General features: G+C 46.3%; 1 protein-coding gene across 1 annotated transcript; it reads right to left on the reverse strand.

The window, feature by feature from the left end:
* Positions 1 to 9814: 9814 nt before the first annotated feature.
* MYOZ1 (myozenin 1) lies at positions 9815 to 16214 on the reverse strand. The gene is made up of 6 exons (XM_037130674.2): positions 16125 to 16214; positions 14903 to 14993; positions 13872 to 14050; positions 11779 to 12022; positions 11233 to 11398; positions 9815 to 10316 (listed from the first exon to the last, which is right to left on the reverse strand). The coding sequence occupies exons 2-6, from the start codon at positions 14973 to 14975 to the stop codon at positions 10085 to 10087; spliced, it is 894 nt and encodes a 297-aa protein (XP_036986569.2). The 5' UTR covers positions 14976 to 14993; positions 16125 to 16214; the 3' UTR covers positions 9815 to 10084.
* Positions 16215 to 17443: the final 1229 nt, after the last annotated feature.

Consider the following 17443-nt stretch of genomic DNA (forward strand, 5'->3'; position numbering starts at 1 on the left):
TTTGGCTCCAAAGAAATGATAGTTTATCCACGAGGGCCACACCCCCATCAGGTAGCCCGACCAAAATAGGAACAAAAGTATTTTGTTTTGACTTGTTTTCTAACGGAACAGAAACACAAGTGTTTGGATGCGAAAGGGGACTGCATTGGTGTGTGGTTTGAACTTCTCACTTGTTGCTTTCTGCACAATGGGCACATCCTTAACTTAGTGACTGTCAACACTTGGTTGCAGGATTTTGCTGCTCTCAGACCATTTTAAATGCAGACTGAGAAGCATCTGAAACAGGTGTGATACAGGGAGGGAATTGATGCTTTGCTTTGTGAACCTGATACAGGGTGCAGACAGAGGGGCCCCCCAAAAAGATTTAGAAAAGTGTCCAGAATTCAAAGTGTATAGAAATATTGAAGAGACATATAAGATGTCCTCACTGCCCCCCCCCCCCCAGGGGGAAGGGATGAATGGAGCCAGGCCATTGAGAGCTATTTTGCATAGCAACAGTTTTGGAGCTAACCTCTGGAGGAATGGTTATTTAACATATCTATAACCTTTAACTGGTTTCATAGATATGTTAAATAGCAGTGGCCAAGTTTGGAGCCAGGCAGAAGGGAGAAGGTAGTAGCTGGGACTCAAGATGGGATCTATGAGCTGCTCTCCTGAGTGAGGAGGGCTTGGACTCAGGATGTAACTAAGGGCTGCACCCCTGAGTGGAAGAGCCAGGCACGGCAGCCATTGAGAGAGAGCCACGCGGTTTCAGCAGAGTGAGGACCCCCTGTTGGTGAGGTGAAAGAGGGAGCCACGTGGTTTTGGCAGAGTGTGGAACCCCTCTTTCCCAGGTGAAAGGGAAAAACCACGCAGCTTTGCCAGAATGGAGATCCCTGCAGCCAGGTGAAGAAGACAGCCACATGTTTTTGGTGGAGTGCGGACTCCTGCAGCTTTGGTAGAAGAGGCCCACGCGGCTTTGGGGTGCCCCCCTTTGGCCGCGGGGCCTGAAAAGCAAGAGAGACTTTGACTGGAACTGGGTACAAAGGACTCTTGCCAGTGGACCATGAGAGAGTACCGCAGTACTTTGGATTAACTCGAGATCCTGCCTGCACGGTGACACAGCTGACGGTGCCAGCGGCCTGAAAAAGGGATGTGTGCTCTTTTCCTGATTTACGGTACCCGGAGTTGGGACAGTGGGAGAAGGGAACGCTGTGTGGGTGTAGGTGTACAACCTAAAGGACTTTAATATTTTAGTGGAGGCATTAGGCCTGGATAGCATTAAATAAACATTTTGTTTCCTTTTCACAAATCTCTGGCATTAAGAGATGTGTTTCCAATTGGCGGCGGACAGAAGGGCCCAGTAGATTTTAGTATTTTGGTCTTTGGGAGGGGCCCCTGTTGTACAGCAGTTTTGGGCATCCCTAGGTGGGCCAAATATTGTATTGCCCCTCCCTCGGACCACCTCCTCTTGTTCGGTAACAGTTTTTGGCGACCCAGATGGGACGATAATTGTCCGTGGCAGACCGACCCCCTCAAGTGCGAGAGAGTGAGGCTTTGGAATTTTCCCAGTCTCTGAGGATTTCTCTGCGCTCTTGAGGGTATCGGCCGCCTAGTCACGCCCGGAAAGGTGAAAAGGAAACAAAGAGGGAAGGGAGCAGAGACGTGAAAGTGTTTTGGGTTGAAAACTTGGTTTCTGACTGCTCTTTGGCAATAATGGAGCTGGAATGGTGGGTGATAGCAGGGGAAATACCTGATCTTTACGCCATCTGTATTCTTTTTGCTCTGAGCCTTTGTTTGCTTTGTTGGAACTGTATGAGTAGCTCTACAGAGAAGCATGTAATGGTCCAAAAGGTGGAAGGGGCCTTAGGGGCTTCCAGGGCTCCTGAAACCGGAGTCTTGGAACCTTCCCAGGTGGGTGGAACCAGAGTCGGGGTGCTGCCATTTTGGGTAAAGTGGATGAGCCACGTGAGTGCCCCACCATGGAGGACAGTGCATGCATGGGCATCGCCATCTTGGATGACCCTGCTTGCATGGGTGCCGCCATGCTGGATGACTCCACGTGCATGGGCGCCACCATCTTGGACCTGGATAAGGCTTCTCTTCTGATTTATGGGCTGTATGCTGCTGCTGTGTGGGCACTGCAGCAGTCAGGTTTTCTGTGTAACTGGTTCTGATAGTAATGGCTCTGGTTTTGAAGGTCATGAACTGAGGTCCAAGAGTGACCATCTGATTTATAGGGTATTTGCAAGGTCTAAGCTTCAGAAAGTTATAAAATGTCCCTGCAAACCTAGGGACTTTCAGTGGAAGGTACCTGTAGTGCTATGGACTTTTAGCTGCCACATACTGAGTTTAACTACTGAGTTTACGTATAGTCCTTCCCAGTGTGGGAAAGGGACCAAGATTAAAAGAGAGTAATGGCTAAATCTAGATGAGTAGAAATATGTATAAAGGATATGAAAGTTTTAAACCTGGAGTAAAGGAAACCTCAGCTACTTATTTCCTGGTTTCATGGGGAAAACAAATTTCTCACATGTAGTTCTGTTTCTGATCAGAAATCTGTATTATAAGACCCAGGAAGGGTCAATTGTGGCTGATGAGTATATCAGCCTGAGGCAAAGCAGCATGTCTCCACCAAGAGACCGGGCCTGAAGGAGCACGTCTCCGTACCTGTATTATAAGACCTAGTGGTCACTGTAGCCGGTTGGGGAGAATGCTTTTGCCACCTGGGACCCAGGAAGGGTCAATTGAGGCTGATGAGTGTTTCAGCCTGAGGCAAAGCAGCATGTCTCCGCCAAGAGACCGGGCCTGAAGGAGCACGTCTCCGTACCTGTATTGTAAGACCTAGTGGTCACTGTAGCCGGTTGGGGAGAATGCTTTTGCCACCCAGGACCTAGGAAGGGTCATTGGGGATGACGAGTGTTTCATCCCGAGGCAAAGCAGCATGTCTCCGCCAAAGGACCGGATCGGAAGGAGCATGTCTCCGTACCTGAAGACCTAGGAAAGGTCACCTGTAGCCGGTTGGGGAGAATGCCTTTACCACCCGGGACCCAGGAAGGGTCATTTGGGGCTGATGAGTGTATCAGCCTGAGGCAAAGAGCATGTCTCTGCCATGAGACCGGATTGGAAGAGAGCAAGTCTCTCTGCCAGTGGTTCTGTTTCACCTGTTTAAGGTCACCTGAAGACCTAAGGAAGGTCACCTGTAGCCGGTTGGGGAGAATGCCTTTGCACCCGGGACCCAGGAAGGGTCATTTGGGGCTGACAAGCGTTTCAGCCTGAGGCAAAGCGGCATGTCTCTGCCACGAGACCGGGCCTGAAGGAGCATGTCTCCGTACCTGAAGACCTGTTTAAGGTCACCCGTAGCCGGTTGGGGAGAATGCCTTTGCCACCCGGGACCCAGGAAGGGTCAGTTGGGGCTGATGAGTGCTTCAGCCTGAGGCAAAGCAGCATGTCTCTGCCAAGAGACCGGGCCTGAAGGAGCATGTCTCTGTGAGGCACCAGTGGATACATTGGTGCGAGAGAATGTCTCTACCTGTATTGTTTCGGAACACTGTGTTTCAGATTTTGCTCTGTATCTGCTTTGAAAAGGAAATTGAGGATTCCAGGAAAGATTGAAACTTCATACTCTGTAGGAAAGTGAACAAGGAAAAGGATTTTCCATTATGATTTATATTTTTCTCCCTACCTGATCTCTCCAGAAATTTGGCATTTTAAAGGAATGAGTGATGACATAAGGTTTCTTTGCATAAAACCAGTAAGACCAGTCTTTAATAGTGGTTTTGTTAACCAGGACTTTGTCTGGAATGTCACGCCTGAAGGAGGCATGTATGAGTTCTGGTCGTTACCAGAAAGCTCAGAGGAACTGGGATTGACCTGTGAAGCTAGTGAAAGCCCACAAGAAAAGCCTGGTACTTTAGTTGGTTGTGCGGTTCGTGCCAGTATTTCTAGGGAAGGAACGAAGGTTACTTTCCTGAAAGATGGCTAAGAAGGAACCTGTAGGCACAATGGAGGCTCAAGGACTTGAGCGAAACAACTGGTACAGGCAAAGCCAGATGGCAGGTGTGTGGCTCTGCGTTTGTGCCCTGAGGGGCGGACTGAGAAGTCAATCTGAGGGTTCCCTGTGTCAGTTCCAGCAAAGTAGACTTAGGGATCATCAGTGATCCAGGCTGCTCTTGGTGTGTTTATGCAAACGAACAGTCAAAATCAAAAGCGGGACCCAAAGTAGTCCCTGTAATAACAGTGAGGGTGATCTTAGGGAGAAAAATTATAATTCAAGGAAAATCACAATGCTCAGTATTACACATCAGAATGGCGCAGCTAATTGTCTTGAAAGTTTGTTTTCACTTGAAAGTTGAAACCAGGTTTGTGATGTTACCGAAAATGTACAATTTACAGGTGCAAAGGATCTTGCAATGGAATGTTTTCCCAAAAGACAGTCTCACAGCGCAGAGACTGGTTTGGGAATTGTTGTGTGAATTAACCTGTGTGTTTTCTGTTTTCATAGAGTGTATGCCTATGACCTGCCTATGCCTATGAGTGATTGGTTGCAATATAGCCCTCACTTAAGGAGCCCATCTTCGTCATCGCCCCCCTGAGATTCAACGGTTTGGCTGAACTAAGTAGTTGGGTTGGTAAAGGGCTGGGGCAGTCTGTGGGCTTCACTTGAAACTGATTTTCCCTTTTCTGTCTCGATGGCTTGGGCAGAAAGGGCGCAGAAATCTGAAAGGAGGGAAATCTTAATGTATTCCCCTCAGCCTGAGTGAAGTATAGTGGAGCACAAGAGTTTTTAGATAGGTGTAGCATGCCTTGTACACCTTCCACTGGATAAGCCATTCTTTACTGGAGTGTCTGCCTTTGTCAATTAATGGTTATGATTTAATTGTGCTTCCAATTTCTTGCCTAATCTGTCACCTCCAGAATATGACCTGACCAGAATGCCAACAGTCCAGTAATGCCAGCCTTTGGACACCAAGCCTGCGACGTCCAGGTGACAGCCAACTGACCAGGACCCTGTAAGGTCTTTCCCCTTGCAGGAAGGACTCCTCTGTGCTGCACTCCCCTCCCCTTTCAGGGCACCCCTGACCTCGGAGTACGTAGGACAGCGTCCATTTTCAGCTCGAAGCAGTTACAAGAAGATGAGATCTCGTCCATTTTCCTTTATATGATTATAAAGAACGTGTATATCTGAAAGGAGGTTGATTGAGGGAGGATTGATGCTTGATTGTGAACCTGATACAGGGTGCAGACAGAGGGGCCCCCAAAAAGATTTAGAAAAGTGTCCAGAATTCAAAGTGTATAGAAATATTGAAGAGACATATAAGATGTCCTCACTGCCCCCCCCCAGGGGGAAGGGATGAATGGAGCCAGGCCATTGAGAGCTATTTTGCATAGCAACAGTTTTGGAGCTAACCTCTGGAGGAATGGTTATTTAACATATCTATAACCTTTAACTGGTTTCATAGATATGTTAAATAGCAGTGGCCAAGTTTGGAGCCAGGCAGAAGGGAGAAGGTAGTAGCTGGGACTCAAGATGGGATCTATGAGCTGCTCTCCTGAGTGAGGAGGGCTTGGACTCAGGATGTAACTAAGGGCTGCACCCCTGAGTGGAAGAGCCAGGCACGGCAGCCATTGAGAGAGAGCCACGCGGTTTCAGCAGAGTGAGGACCCCCTGTTGGTGAGGTGAAAGAGGGAGCCACGTGGTTTTGGCAGAGTGTGGAACCCCTCTTTCCCAGGTGAAAGGGAAAAACCACGCAGCTTTGCCAGAATGGAGATCCCTGCAGCCAGGTGAAGAAGACAGCCACATGTTTTTGGTGGAGTGCGGACTCCTGCAGCTTTGGTAGAAGAGGCCCACGCGGCTTTGGGGTGCCCCCTTTGGCCGCGGGGCCTGAAAAGCAAGAGAGACTTTGACTGGAACTGGGTACAAAGGACTCTTGCCAGTGGACCATGAGAGAGTACCGCAGTACTTTGGATTAACTCGAGATCCTGCCTGCACGGTGACACAGCTGACGGTGCCAGCGGCCTGAAAAAGGGATGTGTGCTCTTTTCCTGATTTACGGTACCCGGAGTTGGGACAGTGGGAGAAGGGAACGCTGTGTGGGTGTAGGTGTACAACCTAAAGGACTTTAATATTTTAGTGGAGGCATTAGGCCTGGATAGCATTAAATAAACATTTTGTTTCCTTTTCACAAATCTCTGGCATTAAGAGATGTGTTTCCAATTGGCGGCGGACAGAAGGGCCCAGTAGATTTTAGTATTTTGGTCTTTGGGAGGGGCCCCTGTTGTACAGCAGTTTTGGGCATCCCTAGGTGGGCCAAATATTGTATTGCCCCTCCCTCGGACCACCTCCTCTTGTTCGGTAACAGTTGTACTTAACGTTGGTCAACAAGGAAGAGTAAAACATAGGGGAACAAATAAGGGAATAGAAATAATAAATGGTGAATTCGTTTTCTTCTCTCAAAGACTCTGAACAGCTCTCAGTCTAGACCAGTAGAAATACATTGAGAGCCACATTTGTAATAAGCAATAAATACAAAATTTTAGTTATCTTTTAACCCAATATATTCAAAATATCATTTCAACGTGTAATCCGTATCTTATTATTGAGATAATTTACATTCTTTTTTCCATACTAAGTTTTCAAAATCCAGCATTTATGTTGACAAACCATCTCAATTCAGACTACGCACATTTTAAGAGCTCAATGGCCATATATGGCTAGTTTCAATGGTATTAAACATCAAAGCTCTATACCCTAAACTAGGGAATGAGCTATCTGGGTGATTTTAGCAGCAAGGTATTATGGGCATGTGTTTTTTATGTAAAAGAAACCTTGAAGTTGCTAACTCAAAGGGCTGCAGGGTCTAGGCAAGTAACAATAAAAGATGGCCTGGTGTGAAACACTAGGTAGTAGTGGGGACTAGGACCCAATGGAGAGCACAAGCTCCTATCAAAAAGAGAGCTCCCCTGAGCTCCTGAGTTTTAAAACACAGTGATGGCAAAACAAGATGTGTGTGAGCAGTACAGACAGCTCTGCTGCCAATATGTAGCTTCTGTGAACTGTGGTATTCAAATGTATGGAACATTTGTGAAGAAAGAGTGTTTTAATAGAAGAATAATGTTCAGGCAAATGAATAGCATATCTTGAGGATTTGACTGGATTTCTGGCTGGATCCTGTACCTGTACCAAGTGTGCGCTTCAATGTATTAAACCACCACTGCAACTTTTGATGATAATTTGACTTTCGAATAAACTTTTCTTCTAAGGACATAATTTCACAACCAGCCTGGGCTCCCTTTAAATTAGTAAGTTTGTATTGTGACATTTTTGTTATATTTAAGATTCACACATTCTGGGGTTGGAAAAAAATTTAGTTTCTAAATTTCAGAGCTATTGGCTAGCAGACCTTGAATTTTGTTTTTAATCCCAGCCTTAAGAGTAGGTATTTAATAATTATTTCATGGTTGACTGTGAAATCTCTTTGTCACATGAGTTATTATTTGTCTTTGTACCTCTAGTGTCTGATCTAATACCTGGTATATAGAGGCACTCTATAAACATTTATTAAAGGAATACAGTCTGGCCCTGACTGGTATAGCTCAGTGGATTGAGCACAGGCTGTAAACCAAAGCGTCACTGGTTGGATTCCCAGTCAGAGTATAGGCCTGGGTTGCAGACCAGGTCCCCAGTGGGGGCCATGTGAAAGGCAACCAGACATTGATGTTTCTCTCCCTCCCTTTCTCCTTCCCTTCCCCTTTCTCTAAAAATAAATACATAAAATCTTTTTTAAAAAAAAGGAATACAGTCCTTAACTCTTTGGGAGGGCTCACAGACTGTTAAATAAGAGAAACTGATGAAAGCTCTGACCCTTATCCAGATCCCGGCCTATCCATATTTTCTCATTCGACCTCAGAGTTCATTACAGCCTTGATACAAGCCCATAGCTTCCTTCCTCAAATGCCTTTGTCTGGAATTGCCTAGAGCTGACTTTCCTGGTAGTAATCTGCAACCAATGAGATGGGATTTGGCGGCTAACACGTCAGTTCCCTCCCCCTTCAGTGGGGCAGTTCTGAGATATGACCTACCATAGTGTGCTCAAAATTTACTAACACACAGGAATCACCTCAAGAGCTTAATAAGCCATTGATTTCTGAGTTTGTACTTTTAACTAAGCTCCCAAGAGATAATCATTCTGTCAGTTCGTGGACCACAGTCTGAACAGCATTTTTCTGAGCCCCCAGAGTCTTTCAGCTCTAATTGCCAAGAACACCTTTTTAGACTTTGTTCTCACTCCCTTACACATCTTGCATTTTGCGATCACCTACATTAGCTACTTACATCCAAATTCTTGTTTTAGGACCTTGTGGTGGGGGGGGGGGATTCCAAATTATAACAACCTTCTACTTAGAAAAATGTACATAAAAATAGAGTTTTGTACACAAAAATACAAGTTTACAGGAAGTATGAATCCCCTGGAATTTAGGTTGTAAAGGAAAGTGCCCAGGGTAAATGTCATGTGACCTAAGGTCCATGAAAATTGAATCAGTCTATGCAGTCTAGCAACTTAATATAATCTTTAATGGTTTGAGAATTTGGCTGACTTTAGCTCTCAGGATTTATTTTTTCAGAACTCATTAAGTAATCTCTACTTTTCCTACTTTGCATCATTCTTACTTTGTGGAACATAGTAGTAAGTCCTGGGATTCTAAAGAAACTCTGTGCTTGAAATCAATAAAAAGAGCAATGTTAATAGTCACCGGGATGTAAAGTACAGCATAGGGAATATAGTCAATAACATGTAATAACTATGTATGGTACCAGGTGGGTACTGGAAATATCAGGGGAAACACTTTGTAAAGTAAATGAGTGTCTAACCACTATCCTGTACACCTGGAACTGATTAAAAAATAATAATAAATGTAAATTGTAATTGAAAAAAATAGAGCCTGTTTAAACATGAAAAAAGAGAGAGAGAGTACTGTTACTCATTCCTATTGGCTGTTTCTTCCCAATCATAGTGCTTTCAGGACACCGCTGCTGCATCCCTGTGACCCTTAGATCTTTTCTCGCTGTGTGCACACAGAGCCAGGCATACTACAGGGTCCCTCAGAAGCAGCGCCTGCTTGAGAGTGATTGGTAGGGTAGTAATATGGGAGTAATAATTTAGAGTTTTAATTTTCATATGTCACATAAAATGCCACATGGTATACTTGAGTATGATATTATTATGTTACAGAATTACATGCTTATGATTTTGTAATAAAAGATTTTATAATAAAAAAGGGGGTGGTATTTGTGCCAGACCCTGTATAACTACAGCTGGTTGCTCCCACTTCCTCCTGGGTTCTGATGTGGCTCCCTGTTTTACCTCATCCTTTTAGGAATCTAAATATATGAATCTTTAGCACATATATTCCTAAGTCCACTCTGGTATCATCTGGAAATTTTATGGCATGTTCTATTTCTGTAATAATTGGGTGATCCTTGATTATCCCAATTTCCTATCAGCTACATAAAGAGAACTAACAGCAGGATCACCAACACCTATTTCCTATTTCCACCACAGCACATAATAGCTTCTTAACTGTGCTCACATATGGGCTAGCACATGTGTTTGTGCATGATTGTCTTATGTACTATTGAATAAGTACGTCTTTGTGTACACCTATGAATGTGGTTTCATGGGTGTGGATGTAGGCGTAGGTGTGTAAGTAACGAGAGCTCAGGTCTGGTCTTGAAATTTGAATAATGAATGTTTAGTATTTGACTTTAATTAGCCTCTGTGCATTGTTAAGCCTCAGTTTTTGTCTGCGCTCAAATATCAGAGGAAGAATGAGCTCATTTCCTTGAAGTTTATTGACTGTTAACAGTGGCAGAGCAAATTCCATAAAAGAGCAGGTTTCATACAGAGCAACTGGAAGGGGAGCTCTGAGCTGGTGAGGAAGTCCCCTGGAGTGGGGACTTAGAGTGACAGATGAAAAGGCAGATTTCTCCCTCCTCTTCCTCCATTCCCAAAAGGAATGGAGGTTGGGGTATCCTGCTTTTTATTCCCTCTCCAAATTGGGATCAGAGAGGGGAAACTGGATGCAAAGGAGAGGAGGAAACACCTCACAGCTCCTCTGTTTCTCCATCCACGGGGATGCCTATGGCCACATTATAGTCTACAGGCTCCCCAGAGCTCAGCCAGGGGATAGGGGTTCGATTGAAAGAAGGCCTGTTGGAGAGGTTCTGGTTGTAGAGGCCCAGGGGTTCACTCAGCAGGGGCCCCAAGTCAAACTTGGGCATTTGGAAGGTCATGCGTTTGGATGCCTTCTCATAGCCACCATAAGGCATTGCTGTCCTGAAAAGGAGATACATTATTTCATTAAAAAAGTGAATAATAAATAATAAATCAAAGGAGCAGAGCTTTACCAGTAAATGTTACTCTGTTTGGAGGACAGAGGAGTCTGTGAATTCTCGTTTGAGCTCGCCTCTGCACTCCTTATTCTTCTACTTCCTGAGCATTCCATTCCCCTTCCCAGTTTCTCCGTTTCCCCAAAGCTAATAATGAGAAAAGGAGTCTAGCTGGTACTAGATAGTCTCATGAGTAGCCGTGACCCAGACCAACATTTTACAGAAAGTAACCCCAAATACTGTAGACCCAAGGGTCTGACACCACCTTAAATTTCAACATAGAACCCACACTCTACCTCTAGTAGATAATGCACAGTCTAGATGAGAGGAATGAACATTTCCTGGAAAAGCCAGGCTCCTCTGGATCAGGTTCAAAAGCACTTCTCTAACACTTCCCTATCTTGCTCTCACAGATCCACTATCCATGGTCTAGAGGAGCCCAATTTCAAAAGAACAGACACTTAAGCCTCAATAAAGTAGAGTATAAAGGACTAGAGTCATACTTCACACAGTAATGAAATCCTAATTTTGAATAAAGGGAGCCTTGAAAGGACTTTAAATGTGCAATAGATTATTTATAGTGAAGGCAACCAAGGTTCAGAAGTAGGGTGACTTTCCCATGCCCACACAGCCAATAAGTGGCCTATGAACTAAAATCCAAATACTGCTTCCCAGAAAATTTTCACTTGATCATATTTTTGCTGTTTCTCTGAGCTAGAGTGAAAAGAGGAACGGCCTTGGGTTAGGGCCCCCATATTCCTCCCATGCCTCGGATGTTCTGAAGATTTTGAACCCAAGTCTCCGTCTAACTAAGGACATGCCACACACTATGATGCATCTGATTCCTTCCTCATCACCCATACCTGTTGAAGGACTTATATTGGGGGAGTTCAGCTTTGGCCCCATAGGCCAGCAGGTCAATGCCAAGTTCCACTTTTTGCTGAGAGTCAACCCCCATGGCTTTCTCCCATGGGGAAATATAGGTCTTGAACACAGTGATATGTTTTTCTTCTCCACCTGCTTGATCTCCTAGCAGCCATGGGAGAGAAAAGTAAGTCAAATAATAGCAGTTAGTAGCCAAGGGAAATTAGTTTCACACCCCTGCACCAGGAAAGTTGCCGGAGCCAGGGAACAAAGGTATGATATCCTCCTGGTAATTGTATAAGGTTTGTGGAAGGAATACTGACAGCCCAGAGTCAGATCTGTGACTGAAACTGAAAAGCCAGAAAGGTGACTTAAGAAATAAGGCTTCTAGGTGAAATAGACACATCTCTGTATTCTCCTGGACCCAGAGAGTCCATTAAGGTATCTCAGGCCTCCCCTGCTCCCTACACCCAATCTAGGCCTCATTCCCAGGGATGTCGGTGCTGCAGGGAACAGACACATTACTCTTGGGTGAGGGTACTTGCCTGTTCCTGGATCACCAGCCCCTGCTGTGCCAGCAGCTCCTCCTCTGCCAGGCTGGGCCCCCGGACCTCTTGTACCCCCAGTTCCAGACCCAGAGCCCTGATGGTGCTGTTGGTCAGAGCCATACTGTCCAGCAGAGCCACTGCCCATTGCCTTGCCTCCACCACTGCCCTTGCTGTAGGAGAACCCCTGACCATCTGTGCCCAGCTGTCCCCCCACCGTGGGAAGGAACTTCTGGAAGTGATCCTGAAAGAAAAGGACAGAGTGAAAGGAAGGTTATGGGGATGGGGAATATACAAAGACACAGGTATGCATAGCACAGAGGATGTGATCAGAGACAATGGCCAACCAGAGGACACTGAATCCTCTATGATTCTCCCCTCCAACAGATGGCTAGTGGATAACCTGACTGTGAGGAATTAAACTCTTCTCGAGGGGTAGGACCACCTTGGTTCAGTTTCTCCAATTACACCTTAGGATGGCGGCAACTCATTCTCCACACTCCTCTTTCCCATCCTTACCAAGGCAAAGAGGACCGAGACTTCTGATCAACTGCAGTTTGAGAGGATAGCTTTGGCATGGAGAATCCAGCCTTAATTTGAAGAACTAGAAAGATCTCTGTCCCCGCCCCCTCCTCATCTTTTCTCTTTCTCTTCTTTTCCTCCTCTCCCTCTCTCCTCTTGGTGCCTGTTAGACCAGGACCTCTTGACAGTGAAACTATAGTGGGGAGGGGAAAGGGTGACCAAAAGGACAACGCTGGATTCAGCCCAAAAGCCTAAAAATAACACAGCTCCTTCAGGAGGCTCTCCTGGCCACCCACCACGCACATCCCCAGGCTCCACCCCGTGTAACCAGACCCAGGCAGGAAGGAGGGCTTTTGGTCTCCTAAAGTTAGATATAACCAACTCAGCATTTTTACTCTGCTTCTACATAAGGGCCAATCACAGACACTTCAGCCCCTGGCCTCATGTAAGCATCTATTTCCACTCTCTTCTGGTTGCCCAGGGAAGGTAGAGGGGGAAGAAAGGAAATGAAGATGATCCCTTCCTTCTCAGCTATAACATCTTATGCCTGGCCTCTTTCCAATCCCTTCGTTTCTTTCTTTGCAGAATCCTGACTAGGGAATGTAGGATCTTCAAGGATGGTGTCAATACCCACACCTGAGGTTCTTAGAGAAGGAGATGGCTGTCAAATTTCACTTAACTCTTTCTAGGGTTGCCAGATTTAGCAAATAAGATTATAGGGCACCAGTTAAATTTGAACCTCAGATACACAACAAATCCTTTTTTGGTATAAACATACCGCAAATATTGCATGAGACATACTCATATATGAGAGCATCCAAGGTATATCTGAAATTCAAATTTAACTGAGTTTCCTATATTTGTATATTTAATCTTTATGTCCCAAATATTTTGTGGGACATACTTATACTAAAAATGTATTTATCGTGTATCTGAAATTTTTACTTAAGTGTCTTAGGTTTTTATTTTATTTCATTTTAAAGATTTTATTTTTATTTATATTTAGAGAGAGGGGAAGGGTAGGAGAAAGAAAGGGAGAGAAACATCAGTGTACAAGAGAAACATCAATTGGTTGACTCTTCACTTGTCTCCAACTGGGGTCCCAGCCTGCAATCTAAGCATGTTCCCCGACTGGGAATTGAACTTGCAGGCTGGGGCTCAAGCCACTGAGCCACACCAGCCAGGGCTATTTTATTTTTATGTCTAAAATATTTAATGAGGCATACTTTACTAAAAAGTTATTTGTGCATATCTCAACTTTAAAACATGGGACTGGGCTTCCTGTGTTTCATCTGGTAACCCTATCTTTAACACTTACCCACACTGGGAAGGAAATTTTCCCTCTGAGGGTATGGTATCCACCAACCCCCTTCACTAGCTCTGAGACAGTGACTGAGTTTTAGAGGTTGTAACTCACCCTGGAGCTATGGGGCACTCACTATATCTGGGGGCTTAGTGGGCTTTTAAATTTGCAGGAAGAGGAGACTACTGGTATTTTGGAGATCCAGCACTTACAAAGAAGCTGTCAGGAGGGGCGCTAGGCTTTGAGAGTAGTAAAGCTCTGCACTCACCATGGAACTGTCAGAGAAGACATCCGGGTGGTTTTCATAGATGAATTTCTCCACCCGCATCTGCCGCAGTTTGAACATTTTGGAGCCCCGGTTGGTGAGCAGCGACAGCTCCTCCAACATCACGTCCCTTGGGACACTGATCTTCTTGCCCAGGTTCAGGCCAGAGCTCTCCTGTCCACCTTTTAGGGAGAGGGGAAGAAGAGGCAAGGGAAAGAGGAAAGTAGGGTTTGCTGGGCTCAAAATGCAGATGCCAGCCACACTAAGTGTGTGTGTCCCAGCAGAGATTGCTAGGGGAAGCAGATGCTGTCTGTGATGTCTCATCAAATTCTGTCTAGCTTGTGAGGGATTTTTATTTCCTGGGTTTGAAGTTGGAGAGGATGCGTAGAAACTGAAGTGCAGAATGGAGAGAGTGGAAATGCTAGAGCAGAGAGGGCGAGTGGAGTCGAAGAGACATGAGCATGAGGTCACAGGGCAAAAGCAGCGAAGTGTATTCCGGATGGAAGCAGCGGGGAGCTGTATCCCAGGGCAAGGCCTGAAGGCCAACACAGTTTTTACTTGGTACAGACTCCTGTCTCAGCTCCCTTCCCTACTCTTCCCTTCAGTGAACTCTGGCAGCGAACAGCCTACAGTTTTCCATTTTTAAATACTTACACAGGCTCCCCAGATTTGGGGAAAGAAGTAAGGCAATTAACCATCTATTGAGATCTAACTCTGTGCCAATCTCTATCATATATATTTTCTTCCTTACACAAACCTCACTGACCTGTGGGTCCCTTTGTCCTGGACCTATGCTGGGTAATATGGCATAAATATGATTGTCTCCAATTACAAGGTGAAAAGTGTGGAAGGGTGAGTGGTCAGTGTTGAATACTTTCTCCTGCTCCACTACCACCATCTCGCACCCCCAACCCCAGAATTTCTCTTGTCTCTTCACCCTAAGACATATGTAATCTTGTGATATTTCTGGGATTCTTGGGCCAGAGATACTCTTAATAAGAAGCCCCATACTAGGCAGGTGCAGGCATCCGTACCTCCAGTGAGTTCCATGATCAGCTTGCTGGATTTCCTCTTCTTGTTTGGGGCTGGGGTTCCTGAGAGCGGCATTGTGGAGGCAGATCCAGCCTGGGCAGGGTGGGAGGGGGAGTTGAAAGATGGATAGGGAATGGGGGAGGTGAGGTCTCAGTAAGGTGGTACCGCTTAACCTGGAGTTAAGGACTTCAAGGAGCAGAATTTCACCAGATTTTCGAAGAAATATGTATTCCCTCAAACAGTGAAAACCCACTGTGTAAGAGCTTCTCTTCTCTTGGGAGGCAGGGCAGAAACTTTAAATGCAGCCCCTGCCCCTACCTGTTCCCAATCTCTTTGCAGCTCTTTTACGAAGAGCTGGCGCAGGCATCGGGAACACAGTGTGTGGTGGAGGGCGGGGGCTAAAGCAAACAACGCACAGCAGGGCAATGCACCCAGGGTTCACTGGCATGCGTTGAAGTTCTTATTTGCATGGGGATCTCAGGTTGGGGCTGTCATCCCACACTCTGGTCTCTCCTCAGTCTACCCCAATCCCCAAGGGGCAGAAAAATGTTCTGCCAGGGTTGAGGAGATCCAGCCAAAAACATTCTCCATAGAAAGGAGAGGTTGCTGCTCCTCCATTGAGCCAGCTGGAGTGGGGCCTGGGAGGTCACAGCAGTGATCCCTGCTCCCTTTCAGTCACTCCCGCCCCAGACCCCAGAACAGGAGGGAGGTCAGGGGACGTTTGAGCCTTGATACATGTCAATTCAGCAATATCACAGCACTGGGAAACTGAGGAGGGCAGGAACACAATAACAGTATCTGGCAGTGAAGGGGACAAGCCAGGAAAGATACAGAGTCTTCCTTAACAGAAGTTGGCCACCAGCAAACATGCTGTCTTCTGCAGAGTCCCGTCCCACAACACATCTGCAGTTCTGCTAACTAGTAGCACCTGCCATGGTCAGCGTCCAGGAGCTGCAAAGTGGACTCTCCCTGTACCTCTCAGCCTCACTGAGGTCCTTTTTTCCATCCAGCCTCTTAGACCCTCTTCTTGTTCCTCCAGCTTCTCCCCCACTATCTCTATTCCTCCCCATCTAAGCCCTTCTCCTTCCAACTCTCTGTGGCTCCCCTGAACTGGACAGCTGAGAGCTGAGCACAGATGGGGGAGGCAGGCAACTACCCGAGGATAAATTGCACACACAGACACAACAGTCAACAGGTTGGGCTCCAGCCCCTCTGGAGACTTACAGATTGCTCAGGCGGTGGTCAGCTCTCCCTGGGGTCCAGCAGCTTTGGAGGACTGAGCTGCTGTGACTGAAGAACCCGAGCTGGGCAGGCGTGGGGGCAGCACTGGCAGTGGGGGAGGGAGGGTGGTTATTAATAGATGAGTGCAAGCAGCTCAAATGGCACAGGGGGTACTGAGACCCTGGGACCAAGATCCCGCCCTCCTTGCCCAGAGGCTCAGGAATGGAGGAAAGGGCTTTGGGAGTCTCCCACTAAGTTCTCTGAGCCAGGGATCGGTCTGCCCAGGGACTCCCTTTCCCTTGGCACTTGGATTCTGAGATCCAAAGAAGCATTCAGGGAGAAATTGAAAACTGAGAGGGAGAGAGGAGGCAGGCAGCAAGTGGTAGGTAGGAATTCAGATTGGGAGAGCAAGAACCTGAAGAACATGTCTGGATAGCTGCTCAGGGCCAACCTAGACCATAGCTGGGAGGACATGTGGGTGCATTTTGGGAATGGGAAGGCTTAAGGCGCTGGGGCAGCGAAGTCTGTTCACATTGGAACTACTCTGGTTTTTTTTTTAAGATTTTATTTATTTGTTTGTATTTAGAGAAAGGGGAAGGAAGGGGGAAATAGAGGGAGAGAAACATCAATCTCTCTTATATGTGCCCTGACTGGGGACCAAACCTGCAACCCAGGCATGTGCCCTTATTGGGAGTTGAACTTGTGACCTCTCGTACTGCAGAACAATGCCCAACCAACTAAACTATCCGGTCATGGGTAGAACTACTCTTTGAGAATTCCTGGATGAGTTGGTCTTACTTCTGGAAAAGCCAGTTCTTAGCAGATTAAAGGACCAAATTATCCAAACCTAGCTCTTCCTAGGCTGTAAGAGAAGATTCAGGGAAGACTTGATCAATTCCTGCCTTTTCACCCATTTGCTGTTGGGGTGATCAGTTCAGCCTGCTCTGCGAAAGTTCTCTTTTTTTATTTTTTAAAAGATTTTATTTATTTATCTTTAGAGGGGAAGGGAAAGAGAGAGGGAGAGAAATATCAATGTATGGTTGCCTCTCATGCGTCCCCTGCTGGGAACTGACCTTGCAACCCAGGCATGTGCCCTGACTGGGAATGGAACCACAGTTGTTTGGTTCGCAGGCCCGCACTCAATCCACTGAGCTACACCAGCCAGGGCCAGGATACATGTCTCTTGGAGAAGTGCATGAAGGCTTCTGACCTACCAAAGCCTTACTTTCTGAGATTCCTACTTGGGCTTTTCTTCAAAGGAAGACACACCTCATAGGATCTGGACTGTCCTATTTGCATTGTTCCAGAGGTACCGCTGGGCA

The sequence above is a fragment of the Artibeus jamaicensis genome, unplaced genomic scaffold (assembly GCF_021234435.1).
Source record: "Artibeus jamaicensis isolate MK-2021 breed Jamaican fruit bat unplaced genomic scaffold, CSHL_Jam_final contig_332, whole genome shotgun sequence".
Taxonomy (NCBI): Eukaryota; Metazoa; Chordata; class Mammalia; order Chiroptera; family Phyllostomidae; genus Artibeus; species Artibeus jamaicensis.

Bases quoted from the DNA above. Each gene is read 5' to 3' on its own strand.
- MYOZ1 (XM_037130674.2), bottom strand. From the start codon at position 14,975: ATGCCGCTCTCAGGAACCCCAGCCCCAAACAAGAAGAGGAAATCCAGC. The intron at 14,051-14,902 runs GTACGGATGCCT...TCTCCCTAAAAG, and splicing joins GATCATGGAACTCACTGGAG to GTGGACAGGAGAGCTCTGGC. The intron at 10,317-11,232 runs GTATGGGTGATG...TCTCCTTTTCAG, and splicing joins CAATATAAGTCCTTCAACAG to GACAGCAATGCCTTATGGTG.